The sequence below is a fragment of the Colletotrichum tamarilloi genome (assembly GCF_030869305.1).
Source record: "Colletotrichum tamarilloi strain Tom-12 chromosome Unknown Scaffold_16.1, whole genome shotgun sequence".
In the NCBI taxonomy this organism is placed as follows: domain Eukaryota; kingdom Fungi; phylum Ascomycota; class Sordariomycetes; order Glomerellales; family Glomerellaceae; genus Colletotrichum; species Colletotrichum tamarilloi.
In genome coordinates, this window is record NW_026849399.1 from 485,351 (window position 1) to 499,046 (window position 13,696).

At 56.2% G+C, this 13,696-nt stretch overlaps 5 protein-coding genes across 5 annotated transcripts; 3 read left to right on the plus strand and 2 right to left on the minus strand.

Annotated features, from left to right (window-relative positions):
* Window positions 1–998: 998 nt before the first annotated feature.
* On the plus strand, window positions 999–2,246 carry CTAM01_06100 (isoprenylcysteine carboxyl methyltransferase; the record flags this gene model as incomplete). Its single annotated transcript, XM_060522130.1, has 2 exons — window positions 999–1,018; window positions 1,337–2,246. 2 exons carry the CDS (start codon window positions 999–1,001, stop codon window positions 2,244–2,246), a joined length of 930 nt encoding a protein of 309 aa, XP_060383320.1.
* A 152-nt stretch (window positions 2,247–2,398) lies between these two features.
* On the minus strand, window positions 2,399–4,134 carry CTAM01_06101 (MBOAT family protein; the record flags this gene model as incomplete). The annotated part of the gene is made up of 4 exons (XM_060522131.1): window positions 2,399–2,625; window positions 2,682–3,687; window positions 3,748–3,788; window positions 3,843–4,134. The coding sequence occupies 4 exons, from the start codon at window positions 4,132–4,134 to the stop codon at window positions 2,399–2,401; spliced, it is 1,566 nt and encodes a 521-aa protein (XP_060383321.1).
* A 1,794-nt stretch (window positions 4,135–5,928) lies between these two features.
* CTAM01_06102 (WD domain-containing protein) lies at window positions 5,929–8,110 on the plus strand (the record flags this gene model as incomplete). The annotated part of the gene is made up of 3 exons (XM_060522132.1): window positions 5,929–6,040; window positions 6,215–6,330; window positions 6,392–8,110. 3 exons carry the CDS (start codon window positions 5,929–5,931, stop codon window positions 8,108–8,110), a joined length of 1,947 nt encoding a protein of 648 aa, XP_060383322.1.
* A 609-nt stretch (window positions 8,111–8,719) lies between these two features.
* Window positions 8,720–9,784, minus strand: CTAM01_06103 (DNA/RNA non-specific endonuclease; the record flags this gene model as incomplete). Its single annotated transcript, XM_060522133.1, has 1 exon — window positions 8,720–9,784. The coding sequence occupies one exon, from the start codon at window positions 9,782–9,784 to the stop codon at window positions 8,720–8,722; it is 1,065 nt and encodes a 354-aa protein (XP_060383323.1).
* Window positions 9,785–11,785: 2,001 nt separating this feature from the next.
* Window positions 11,786–13,534, plus strand: CTAM01_06104 (ZIP Zinc transporter; the record flags this gene model as incomplete). Its single annotated transcript, XM_060522134.1, has 3 exons — window positions 11,786–11,849; window positions 11,928–12,058; window positions 12,131–13,534. The coding sequence occupies 3 exons, from the start codon at window positions 11,786–11,788 to the stop codon at window positions 13,532–13,534; spliced, it is 1,599 nt and encodes a 532-aa protein (XP_060383324.1).
* Window positions 13,535–13,696: the final 162 nt, after the last annotated feature.

Genomic DNA, 13,696 nt, shown 5'->3' on the forward strand with positions numbered 1-13,696 from the left:
CACTCCAGGTCGTCATCTCTATCCGTCTGTCTCTATCTGTCAGCCACAGCAAAACATTGAATTGCCAGATTCCGTTTCTCCCGTCCCTCCCTCGTATTCTTCCTCGTTGAATACCTGGGGCAGGGAATTGTTGAAGAACCCATTGAGTAGAACAGCCTTACCTGACATCACAACGGGAATAACCTCAGCATCCCCTAGCTGGGCTGAGGTGGAGAGACTAACGCTGGAAAGAAACGGTGGGGGACGACACCTGATTCCGCATCTTGGATTCCACAGTCTGCGCAGTACAGAAAGAAGGATCCAACGTCTGTGCAGTCTCACGTCCACATCTCCACGATTCTTGCTAGTATAGTACATACTCGAATACCTCCGAGAATTGCAGCAAACGACCGGGAGAACGCACCCCATCACCCACACTGGACGTCGGAGTCTCGCAATTCACGAATCCGAGAGACTCCGTTTCCACGCATGTTGGCTGACGAACGCCGACTTCATACTTTACTTTTACTACCTAATTCACTCCATCGCAAACCCATCACAAGCCCACCGCCACAGAACCGCCATGTTCTGAACTCGAACAGAGTTACCAGCACTGCCAAGTTTTTCGTTTTCCTCTTTGCCCTTCTTCCCGCTTTTCCCTTTCGTCGCAACTATCCGTAGACGTCTGTGTCAGTGTTGCAAAAAACGGGAAACTTGGGCTCGCATTGGTTCTTCTCGCATGTAAATGACGGCCACAAAAGAAGCTAGAGCCAACTTGCCCCGCCACAAACAGCGCTCTTCCAGTCTCAACGTCGTTCCGCGGCTCGTTGAGGCTCTGTTTTTTCTCGCAACGTAAACTCTGCCACGCTCGCATCTGCCCCTTTGCCGTATCCCGCATCCCGCGGCCGCCACCACCACGACTCTGCATGTGGGCTCCCGAGTGGCTTAACCCGACCTGCTTGGATTCACAGAAACATCGGATCAACGCATCTTTTCACACAAGTCAGCCAGCCACAACCATGTCGACTTTCCGTCGGGTGTAAGTACCTATCTACATTGCCTAGTACCTATCTCTCTCTACCTTTCCCTACCTTACCTTGCTATCCGTCACCTTCCCTTTCCTGTGCCTTCCCTTTCTCGTCTTGCTTCAACCAGAGCCGCAAACTCAGCCACACCACCCTCGGTCCCGGCATCAATCACAAGAACACCGCCCCGATCTCCCGTACCCCGTTTCCTCTCCGCACATGTCCGGTCCCGTACCGTCCTGTCCTGTCCTGTTCTGTCCTATCCCTGGTGGGAAGTGAAGTGAGGCGAGCAAATGTGGCTGCGACCTTGACGTCCTCGGACACCTCCAAAGGACGTCCAGTTCTGCGAACCTCCTTCTGCCCCTCAACACCAAGACCCCCACCATCGCCATGTCTTCACGCACGCCCACGAACCCCCTCTACTCCCAACCATCAAACCTCCCGAACCGCAACCACAACCGCCACAAAGACCCCCAAGCTAACATCCCCCCCAGCGACGCCCGCCCCCAGGACCCCCCAATCCCAGGAAAAGAATACTACCCAAACCAACCAAAATCCCTCGCCGGCATCGCCCTCCGCGCCTTCCTCCTCGGCACGACCTTCACCCTCGGCCTCCTCTCCCTGTCCCTCCTCCTCCTGACCACCTCGTCCCCGCTCTGGCGCCTCCCCTTCTTCCTCTCCGCCCTCTCCCTCTTCCACTTTCTCGAATTCTACACAACGGCAGCCTACAACACCCCGCAAGCGACAGTCCACGCCTACCTCCTGACAGCAAACTGGCCCGCCTACGCAATCGCCCACGCAACAGCCTTCCTAGAGTGCCTCCTCACGAACCTCATCTTCCCCGACAGCGCCTGGGCGCCCTTCGGCCTCCGACCCTCCTTCCTGATTGCGGGTCTGCTTCTGGTCGGGCTGGGCCAGGCGGTCCGCTCCGCGGCCATGGTCACGGCGGGCCAGAGCTTCAACCACACCATCCAGCACTACCGCGCAGAGTCCCATACCCTCGTCACGGGCGGCGTGTACGCCTACTTTCGGCACCCTTCGTACTTTGGCTTCTTCTGGTGGGCTATCGGCACGCAGCTCGTCATGGGGAACGTGGTGTCGCTGGTGGCGTACGCCGTCGTGTTGTGGTACTTTTTTTCAAAGAGGATACGACACGAGGAGGAGCTGTTGGTCAGGTTCTTTGGACAGGATTATGAGGACTATCGCAAGCGTGTCGGGACCATGATTCCCTTTTGCGGGTAGTTAGTATGGGCACGTCATGGCACGCAAATTGAAGAATGACATGTTGAGCCAACTGCCAATTATTGTGTTTCGTCTAAAACCCAGAAATCATAGTGTACATAGAAAGATTACCAGGCCAACGCCGTGCCCCATTTGACGATTGTTTTCGCTAGTTACGAGCTTGCAACCGAATTACAGGCCATTTGCCTGCTGACGCTGCCGTACTTGGCCTGCCACGCGTAAAAGTACATCAAAGCTGCAAAGGGCTGCCCGAGGATGGTAAACGAGACCCAGAAAATGCAGTTGCCGAGCATGCGACCCGTGGGAGACTGCATCTTTTCCAGGGGGGTGGTGAGGGCAATAAGGGGAAGTTGGAAGAACATGCCCGCAAAAGCAACACCTGTTTTTCTTTGTTAGCCGACTGACTGTACGAGTATTTCCCCCGGGACGACTTACCAATAATGTTATGTGTCGGGATACCAACAAGAACCTCGTGCAGGACGGCAGACGCGAAGAAGACGGCCAGTTGCGCGGCCCTTGGGCTCCATCCTCGGCCAATGAGGGGTGAGTAGACATGACGCTTGAAGTACTGGTATACGGGCTTGTTCCACAATCGCCAGTATGCACCCAAGCTCTCGCTGTTCCACCAGTCCTCGTAGAAACACCGGTCACCGAACCGGGTAACTTCGGCGAGAGCGTTGAGAAACGATTGGAAGAGGGCAAAAAAGCCGGCGAGCCAGATGACCAGAGAAATCGTCGAGAGTTTCATCAGCCGCTCGAGAATCTTGGGGACGTCCAGAGAGGCAATCTTATCAAGAGAGTTGATGAGGACAGGCGCGGCGTACTGGGCGCTAGCGAACCAGATAAAGACACCCAGGCCAAACACTTCTGCCATGCGCTTCGCGACAAAGACCCATCTGATCTTGTCCGTCCTCGGATACGCGGGCTGGTAGACCAATGTCGGTGCCCACCAGAAGTATGCCAGGTTGTGCATCGAAATGTTCTGAGGATACGGGCACTGCTGGTAAATTTCGGGCATGGCGGCAAGTTCGCCCTTGACAGGATGCAAGTAGGCATGACGCAGATCTCGGTTCGTAAAGGCGTACGACGCTGTCTTGAGCCAGACGATGATGGCGTGGAGCTCAGTCAGGGTGCCGATCAAGGGGTGATGAATGTGGAAGTACACGACGTAGGATGTAACGGTCAGAGCGAGAGTGATGTTAACGGCGTGGATCCAAGCGATAACCTTCCAGGTCGAGTTAAACCTCGCGCGCTGGTCCTCTGTTGGGCTGGCGGCTCCGTCTTTCGATTTCGCCCGCAGGCCCCTTGCTTGCTGGGCGGCAGCCAGTTCGATTAGGTACGCGGCGATAAGATGACAAGGGATCAGAAGATATAAGCCCAAGCCGAGAGCGAGATCTTGCTGGCGGAAATCGTGGCAGCGAACACAAATCAAGACACCGTACTACAAGCGCCTGATTAGTGAGGTGTGTCTTCATATCAAGAACAATTCGTTGAAGCCTACTTTTTGAATGTTCTCCATCATCAGACGAAGATTACCGACAACTATGCTTGGTTAGCCAATGCCATTGAAGCAGCTCCGGCATCGGCTCGACGTACTTAATACAATAATCATTAAGTTCCTGAAGCCAATGAAGCTCGGGGCCGTGTTAGAGTCATGGCTCAGGGTTGATGGGCGCGATTTGGAGTGGACGGCAGCGACGTGTCTGTATTTCTTTTGAATAGCCCTCCTCAGCTCGTCGGTCGTGCGGTTGGTGTCGGGTGTAGTCGGCTTGACGGCGGCCTTGGGGTTGGAAGTGCCATTGGAGGTGCCATTGTGCTTGTTCCGCAGAGAGGAGGAGGTAGTGGTGGTGCTTGAGCTCTCAAGGCTCGTCACCGTGGCCGTGTTCATGACGGGCAAGACGTCCCTGGAGCTATTGGGTCCTCAACAAGAATGTAAGAGAGAGGAGGAGGGAAAAAGGAAAAGCGGCCGTAGTGGATGACGAGGGGGAAAGATGGGTGAAAGTATAAAGTGAGGAGACGTGTAGGTAGGCTGTCAGGGAAGAGCTATGTATATGCAATGCAGGGAGTGAAGTGGTGGCAAGCGCGATAAGATATCGGACTCGTTAGTATAGATCTCTAATGCAAGACACCGCGCGCGGCCGGGTCAGGCAAGATGAAGAGTACGGATTGACTTTGTAGCCGGCGTTTCCAAAGGGAAAACGGACGGCGCCCGCGAATCGATTTGAGCTCCTTTCAGAACTGAGGAGAAGCTATTTTATCTGGATTGGATGGACCAGGTAGGGCGCATTGGCCTTTTGGCTGTGCCTGGTGAGGGGCAATGGCTGAGGTGCAGGAAAATGATTGAGTGGTGAGGTAGCTTTAAAGAAGGGGGTACGTCAAGGCACAGGGGGGGGGAAAGGTAAGTGAGGTATGTAGTCGGAGGGAAAACCAGGTGGAGGAAGCTAGGCCGACGCCATTAGGCCTTGTAGCGTGGGGATTCGTTCATCAACGTGGAGGAATGATGGAAGAGGAGGCGCGCTGACGACAAGAATGCAGACGGCGTGCAGGACGGGCCAGTTGAAGAGATGCGATGCAGAGAACTGATCAGAGACATGGAAATGCAGGAGAGATGAAGTAAACAAAACAGAATTTACGAAAAAGAGAGAGACGAGTGACGACGGGCCAAGGTACTAAGGTAAGGTAAGGTAGATACGATGGCACGGCCCATTGGGGCGGGATTGGAAGGGGGGACCTTGAGAATGTCAGGGTCGTTGAGCTGTCTGACCCGGAACCTGGCTGGATCAACGGAGAGCGCCTCAAAGCCAGCGCTAATGCATGACCGCAGAGAAGGAGACAGCCCAGAGAGACAGAGAGCAAAAAGCCCGTTGTGTTTAAAATCACCCAACACATCCTGCATCCTGACGCCGCCAGCCTAGGCAAGTTGAGGCCTTGAGAGAGAGAAAAGTCGCATGCATCCAATGCACGCCAAGGGTCTCTACGGCTCCACGGATAGTGACGGCGATCCCCGGTGGCAGCTCTGAGTGGTCCAACATGGGGTTCACCTCGTGGGTCCAGGGAACTTGGGAGTCAGAGTCTAGAGAAAAACGAGGAGGGAGCCGTGGCTTTGCAACTGAAAAATCACATGTGAAAGTGCCTGACTGACTGAGCAGTGGGGAGAGGGGCCAGAAGAAATCGCACCTTGCCATAAATTATCACCTCACGAAGAATCGCGGGATATTTTTGGGCATTCGTGGCATGGGAATGGAAATTTGGGACATGGGCGCCCCGATATTGGCCCGGATAAGAAAACCGATAAAAACCGTGGGCCGTCGACCTTCCCGGGAAGTGAACGGGTACGTACCCAGGCTGCATTAGCTCATCGACCGAAATTGACGACGTTGGAAGGGACGTGCCTCTGTGCATCCTTCCTTCAGTCCACAGCAGAGCTCCCAGCTCCCAGCTCTCAGCTCCCTGGGTCATGTGACTGCGAGAAAAGTAGCTGGCCTGTGCACGCGTCGCGGTCGTTTTCACTGTCATTGGCGACGTACCAACCTCGTGGAACCGAACAATGCTGAAGCTCCCTCACCAACAAACGCCATTTCACATTTCACTGCAATTTCGGGGTTTATTTCATCAGCCATAAACTACATATGAGCTCAATATCAACAAAGAGAGATTGCGAAACCCTCATGAGAGTTTAAAGATGGCGTATGATCCTCGAGGGGATCACCATGGCAGGAGAGGAGGAGGAGGAGGAGGCCCAGGCGGTGATGGAGATGGTCAAGATGGCGGTTTCGTGAGAGCCAGGGGTCGACGTGAGTTTTTACCTAGATTCTCTAGCACGAGCTCATGCGTAGAATACCCAGAGCGGAAGCCCTCAGCCTACATGATGAGAGACAGGGGCGAACACCATCTGGACTTCTCATCTCAAACTCCTGCGCGCTTGAGACAAAGACTAGCTTCCACGAGCATATAACTGACGTCCCCAGGTCCTGTTACTGATTATGGCTCAACCGTCGCCAACTGGATGCGCCATCGCTCGCCACTTGACGGCGATGCATACACCGGAGAAGTCGAGAGGCCAAGTGCCAGCTTCATCGTTGATGTGAGTCCTCTACAAGGTCGCCTTCTCCTCATCTGCATCCCTGACACTAACATGCTCACAGTTCATACCACCCGCCGCGAGGAGGACAGATCCCGGTGACACAATCCCAGTGAAGCACCTACACTCATCACTGAACAAGATCAAGCACCCGGTCAACGTCGTCAGGTGGACGCCAGAAGGACGCCGCCTGTTGACCGCGTCGAGCAGCGGAGAGTTCACATTATGGAACGGTACCGGATTCAACTTCGAGACCATTATGCAGGCCCACGATTCCGCCATCAGAGCTCTCGCCTATTCTCACAACGACGACTGGCTCATCTCTGCCGACCACGACGGAAGCGTCAAGTACTGGCAGCCCAATTTCAACAACCTTCAGAGCATCGCCGCACATAACGATCCGGTCAGAGACCTCGCATTCAGCCCCAACGACTCCAAATTCGTCACTGCATGCGACGACTCGACGCTCAAAATTTTTGATTTTGCTGGAGGAGTGGAGGAGTCGACCCTCAAGGGCCACGGCTGGGACGCCAAGAGCTGCGACTGGCATCCGACAAAGGGCTTGTTAGTATCAGGCTCAAAAGACCATCTGGTCAAGCTGTGGGATCCCAGGACAGGCCGGTGCCTGACCACCCTCCACGGCCACAAAAACACAATCACAAAGACGCTGTTCGAAAAGGTCCAGGGCGACTGCCTGGCAACGTCAGCACGAGACCAGACGGCCCGCGTCTTCGACCTCCGAATGATGCGCGACATCTGCCTGCTCAAGGGCCACGAAAAGGACATTTCGACCATCGCCTGGCACCCAGTCCACTCCAACCTCCTCAGCACAGGCGGCCACGACGGCTCCCTGTACCACTACATCCTTGACGAGCCCAACACGCCCGCCGGTCACGCAAACTCCGTAGCCCCCTACGACAGCTCCGACCCGTCGACGACCCCGGCGCAGACGATATATCCCGCCCACAAGGTCCCCTTTGCCCACGACTTTGCCATCTGGTCTCTCGACTGGCACCCGCTAGGCCACATCCTCGCCTCGGGCTCGAACGACCGCATCACGCGCTTCTGGTCTCGCAAGCGGCCCGGCGACGCAGACGTCTTCCAGGACCGCTACCACGTCGGCGAGACCGCCGCCGAGGCCAACGGCACATGGGACCGCCGCGGCGGGCGCCGCCAGCGTCAGGAGGAGGAGGAGATGGAGATGGAAGACGAGATGGACGGCCTCGTCGACCAGAAGATGCCTCTCAAGCAACCCATGGTCCCTGGGTTCCCAGGCCTCCCTGGTCTTCCTGGACTACCGGGCCTACCGGGCCTCTCGATGCCGCAGAACGGCGGCGCAGGTGGTCCCGTCCCGCCACCGCCGATGATCCCCGGCGTCGGCGGCGCAGGTGGCGCACCCCCTCCGCCCCTACCCTTCCCCCTGCCCGGGCTAAACGGTGCACCGCCGCCGCCCATGATCCCAGGTCTCCCCGGCGGCATCGACCCGAGCAACCCAGCCGACCTGGCCAAGATTGCCGAAATGATCCAAAAGGCCGGCGGCACCTTACCTCCCCCGCCACCAGGTGGCTTCGCGCCGCCGCCCGGCATGGTGCCGCCGCCGAATTTCGTGCCGCCGCCCGGGTTCCCGCCCATGCCCATGTCCATGCCGCCGCCTCCTGGCGCGAACAACAACCACAGAGACCGCGACGACGGTGGCCGTGGCGGCAGGCGGGCGCCGCTTCCTAGTCAGGAGGAGAGTCTGAAGCAGGAGCAGCGACGTGGGAACTATACGCGGTCCCGTTAGGAGAGCGTAAATGTATTGGGGCGGGCGTAGGGGGCGTGGAAACCGCAAACTGGTGGTAGGAAGGCAAAATACGACTCGGAAGTCGTCGATTTGGATTTCTCCGGCACTCGGCGGTCCTTTCAGTGTACGAATAGTGGCTTTGAGGAGGAAGTAACGGGTTGATGATACCCTGGCGCTGGAGGGGAACCAAAAAACACACAAGTCAAGTCACGGTACTCGAGGAACTCTGCATCTTTGGACAATGTGATGATATACGTATGCGAAGGCATGCTGTCGACAACTGTCGACTGACCAGGCTTGTCTAGTGTACATGTGCCCCACAGCTTGTGGCTTGGGATCCCTTCGCATGATGCTTGTGTCGTAGCTCTGTGTATACAAATATGCGATGCAGCCGACCCCTGGTCTGTTTCTGCCTCTCTCTCTCCTCGGTCGCTTCCCCCTTTCAAGGTACAGTGATGGTACATATGTGAAAGCAAAGGACAACTATGGAGAGCCAGCTCGGCCTCATGCTAAATCCCCGCCAAATAGAAGAAACCCCAACGGTCCATATCGGAAAGCAACCTCCCCACGCACTCCTCCGTCATCCTTGCGCAACCCCGCCGACCCATTCTATGAACGGCCCTTGCCGCCACCACCAATCTGCTTCTGCCTATCCGCGTACTCCTTGACGACAATTGCGCACGTCGCCTCGGTACAGAGCCTCTTGCGGCGCTGCGGCGCAAGCTTGCTCGCAAACTCGAGTCCCGCAGCGCGCTCCACGGCCTCGAGCGGCATCTCAAACTCTGATAGCGGCTTGCTGTTGGGGATGGGCGCGTTGGGCATCACAAAGGCGCCAATGGCGACGTTGCCGCCGGCCTTCCCGTCCTCGGCGAAGATGACCTTGTAAAAGTGCGTCGGCACAGCGACGTTGGGCGGGTTGCCGATGACCTCGTATTTGGTGTACCACTTGCCGTCGACGGGGTCGCGCTTGGGGAGGTACAAGGGTCCGGTGACGATGCGGACAGACGGGTACCGCGTCGTCAGGCGGCGGCAAAAGTCCTCGAAATGGGCCCAGTAATCGCGGTTGAAGCCGTCGCCGACCTGCGGGCACATGTTTGTGAGGTAAAAGGTGTCGTCCATGGCCTTTTGGGACCACTTGCAGTCGGCGGCGGGGACCTGGTGGCCGCGGTCGTAGCCGCTGCGGAAGTAATCCTTGAGCTTGGCCTGGAACTTTTCGGGGACGGAGGCGTCTTCGAGGAAGACGCTGTGCTTGCGGTCGCCGTCGCGCTGGGCGAGGGAGGCGGGTGTGATGTGCTCGACGACGTAGTGCGGGTTGCGGGTGCGGCGGTCGAAGGAGGAGACGAGCCCTTGCCGGGTCGCGAGGTCGGCTACGGGGCCCGGGAAGCCGTATTCGAAGATGCCTGCTGGGTCGACGGGGCTGCCTGACGCTACGGGAACGGGACCCGGGCCGCCGGAGGGTGAGGGAGGGAGCGGGACGGCGTTGGGGTTGGTGAAGACTTGCGTGCTGGGGACGGGGACGGTGGGAGCTGTCGAGAAGGAGGAGGTTGTCGTCGGTGCCGTTGTCGTCGCGGTGGGAGGTTGCTTTTGGGAGCGCATGGAGTAGATCGAGGCCGTGAGCGCGGCGCCGCCTCCGGCGCCTAGCGCCATGAGGGCGATGGAAGTGGTTTTCGACATGGCGACGGTTCGGTTCGTGGGGAGACGGTTTCGGCCTTTTTTTTTTATTTGTCTCTTGCAACTGACACGATATGATGGCGGGAGAGGGAGTTGGAAAAGTTGCCCGATTTCAAGGATCCGCTGTTGCTGACACTACTCTGGCCACGGGGCAAGGAGAAGAGGGCATGTGATGATGTTGCTGGTGTTGGTGTGGTGGGTGTCTCACCTCATGGGACGGGGATCTGGAGCTCGGAGCTGGAAAATTTTGGGCAACGGTCGGCAGCGCATAGCCCGGGGCGGCGATTTCCAGGGACCTACTCGGAAAAGGAACAGCTCAGTGCGGCAGCCGGCAGGAGATGCAGCCACGCAGCTTCCTTGTCCCGAGCATTTGCCGGCGTGAGGCAGGTGGACCGTGGATGTGGGGTGGGAAGGAAACCAGAGCAGGGGCCCATGGGAAAAGTTGAGGTCGACGACTTCGGTGTGACATACTCACCGGGATCGGTATCTCGGTGAGGGCGGGGCCTTGCGGATGACCAAATCCCAGTCTCCGATTCGTGGCGCAATTCTGCCCTGCGCGCGCGACGTAAACTCTCTTTTTGAAGAGGGATCCTGGCCTACTGGCATCAAGCATTCAAATAAGACATAACATTAGCATGCCGCTTCCACCACAATTGCAATATAGATCTTTCACGTGTTGCGCAGTCTTCTCTGTTAGCAGGGCGCTTCGGGCGGCTTCAGTGAGTTGGCGGCTAGCGCAAATCACGGGGCTCGAGGAATAAGGTACTTCGTAAGGTCAGGTATGGTACGTGGATACCTCGTCCCGCCATCCGGGTTCTCAAAGCCAAGACTTGATCCATTCACGGACGTGAGCTGTCAACATGCCTTGACTCGGTCTGGGACATGGGCGAGGGATCCCCAACAAAGGGGCGAACAATAGCACCATTCTGCGTTGTTTCGTGACTTTGCCCGGCTCAGCAGGATCGAAACAACCTACGTTCTCAGTGTACCTAGTGTTGGCTGGTTCATCGCTTCAACTCTCGTTAGAAAAAGAGCCGCATGTTTCCTGCATCAGAAAGGAAGAAAAGGTGGGTTGCTTTCGGGGAGGGTCAGACGGCAAGCTGCAGGGCGGCAATCGACTAAAAGAAGGATGAATAAACCTAGTAGCACCAGCCTGTAGGTACGAGACCAAAACAGAAGAAAGCATGCAAGTAAGAATGGAAGGGAAACGGACTCTGTCGGGACATGAGACTCCCTCATAATACTAATCAGTAAGGTGACGAGTCTGACTGGGAAAGGCCATCAAGGTTCTCAAAATCCGGTGCAAGAAAAGCCCATGAAAAAGGCAGGCCCATAAGGCCCCCCCCCCCCCCTCCCCAGCCATGGACCATCACTGGGAAACAACGCACCGGCCCCGCCAACAGAGCCAGAGCCAGAGCCAGATTCAGCGCCCCCGAATCCACGTCCCACGCAGGTGGAAAGCTTAAGGCGCAGAAGTCTCTCCCAGTCTCCCCACCAGTCTGCGCGCAAAGACGCATTTGATCTACTAGCGGCCATCGACATCACCACCTTACCTTATTCTCTCTGCAACATTACCGTACACTCCTTCGTTCCCTAGACCTACGCCTTCACTTCTCCTCCTCGCTCCTCTTCTCTCCTCTCCTCACCAACCCGTGGCGAATACCTTCAAGGCCTCACCTTAGCACCCTGATATCCTTTCATACACCAGCTATCCTACCTGCGTCTTCCACGACCAACCTACGTACCGTACACCACTTGCGATTCAACCGGGTCCTTGCGCACATACAACCTTACCCTACGTCAGAGGCCTGCCGCTCTGCTGCGGACGCAGCCACCTAAACCATATACCGTATTCAAATTCCTAGGATTGCGACGATACTCGAGAACCATATAGGTCGAATCGCATACGAGAAGAATATCAAATCACGCATCCCATTCTGCATGCGCCGAGCACACAGTCATCCTACAGCCATCGATTGGAGGTGTTGAGCTGAGCTGCCCATCATGGAGTCGACGGAACTTGACAACGACACCAGGGGGTGGATCATGTGCATCGTGAGCGGAATAGGTGGGTGATCAAACACACACTGCGTCCTGCCTTGGCCTCCTACGACGAACATGGGCTAACCTTTTGCTTGCTTGACAGCTTGTGTCGTGGGCGCATCTATCATCTGTGTCGACCTCGTTATACGATACCTCCCCGGGAAACGCAACTTTAGGATACAAGACAGCAATGCCTTCCTGGCATGCTCTCTTAGTCTGAGTTTCGGTGTCATGGTGGGTTGAACCCCAGAAGCTCACGCAATTGGATTCTGGCGAACGCATACTGACTTTATGCTTGCAAAACAGCTTTACTCAGCGTTGAACAACATGCTCCCATCCGCAAAACAATACCTTAAGGAGGATGGCTTCCAAGACCAGATCGCTGGGTTCCTTATCATGGCCTGCTTCATTGGAGGCTTTGTTGGCATTCAGGTCATTTCACGCCTACTGCATCAGTACATGCCATCTCACGTTGTCGATTGCGATCACACACATGACCATAACGAGACCGATACCCGATCGCGCAGCCAGAGCAGAAAGACTTCTTTGTATACCTCTAGTCGCCGCTCTTCTCGACGGCCGCTTGTTGATAGAATAGCAAAGAATGGCCACGCTACCGAGTCTACACCACTTCTGAATGGAGAGGTTGCACACGAGAACGGCGCACCACCCATGGCGAAGCGCCATGCCTCGAGTAGGGGCAATCTGAGTCTCAGCACCAATCACGCTACTCCCACGACCCGACCCTCGCGAAGCCGTGGCCCCACCGTGGATAGACGACCGTCCATGGCCCAAGTCCAACAGCGGGTCATGTCCTTCGTCAAAGACACGAAGACGAATTGCGACGAAGAGGGGCCATGCTTTGGATACACGGATCCTTGTGGTCAGGAGTGCTTCAAGCACCTGAACGGCCGCTCGACATCCACATCAAAGCCTCCGGCTATCCTGCGCACCAATACAGGGCACTTTTACGCTCATAGCCATACGGATTTGGAAGACTTGGAAGAGGGTGGTTCCTCGTGTAACTCTCCAATCAGTGGGACAATGCGAACTAGCCGCGCAGCTTCGAGGGAACCTCTGCCGGTGCCGGAGCACGATGAGACGCATCACCACCACGACCACAGTCACAGTCATGGCCACGATCAACCGCATCACGATCATGACGCTCACGGTGACGGCGAACACGCGGACGAAGATGTCGAGGCGCAACATCATCATCACGTACCTACCAATGCCTTCCTCTCTCTCGGCTTGCAGACTTCAATCGCCATTGCGCTTCACAAGTTCCCAGAGGGTTTCATTACTTACGCAACGAACCACGCAAACCCGGCACTGGGTTTCAATGTCTTTATGGCGCTGTTCGTCCACAACATCACTGAAGGATTTGCCATGGCACTGCCGTTGTACATGGCGCTTGGGAGTCGCATGAGGGCTATGTTCTGGGCCGCGATCCTCGGTGGCCTTAGCCAGCCTTTGGGTGCGGGCATTGCTGTGTTGTGGTTCAAACTTGCGAAGCATACTCACCTCACACCGAATGCTGTCTCTTACGCTTGCATGTTTGCCATTACCGCTGGAATCATGGTGAGCGTCGGCCTTCAGCTCTTTGTTGAGGCGCTAAGTTTGAACCACAATCGGAATCTCTGCATCTTTTTTGGTTTCATGGGAATGGCCTTGCTGGGCATCACAGGTGCCATCGCTTCTACGCATTGAAAAGGCGGCGTAGCATTGGTAGGATCATCAAATTAAGAAATCAAACCTCTCTCAATCGGCGGCGTTAAGGACTGTTTGTTTATATTGGCGGGTACACATTTTAACAAGGATAGGCATGGACAAGGGTGGCAGGGCACACATGCATTTATACCATGGAATAGT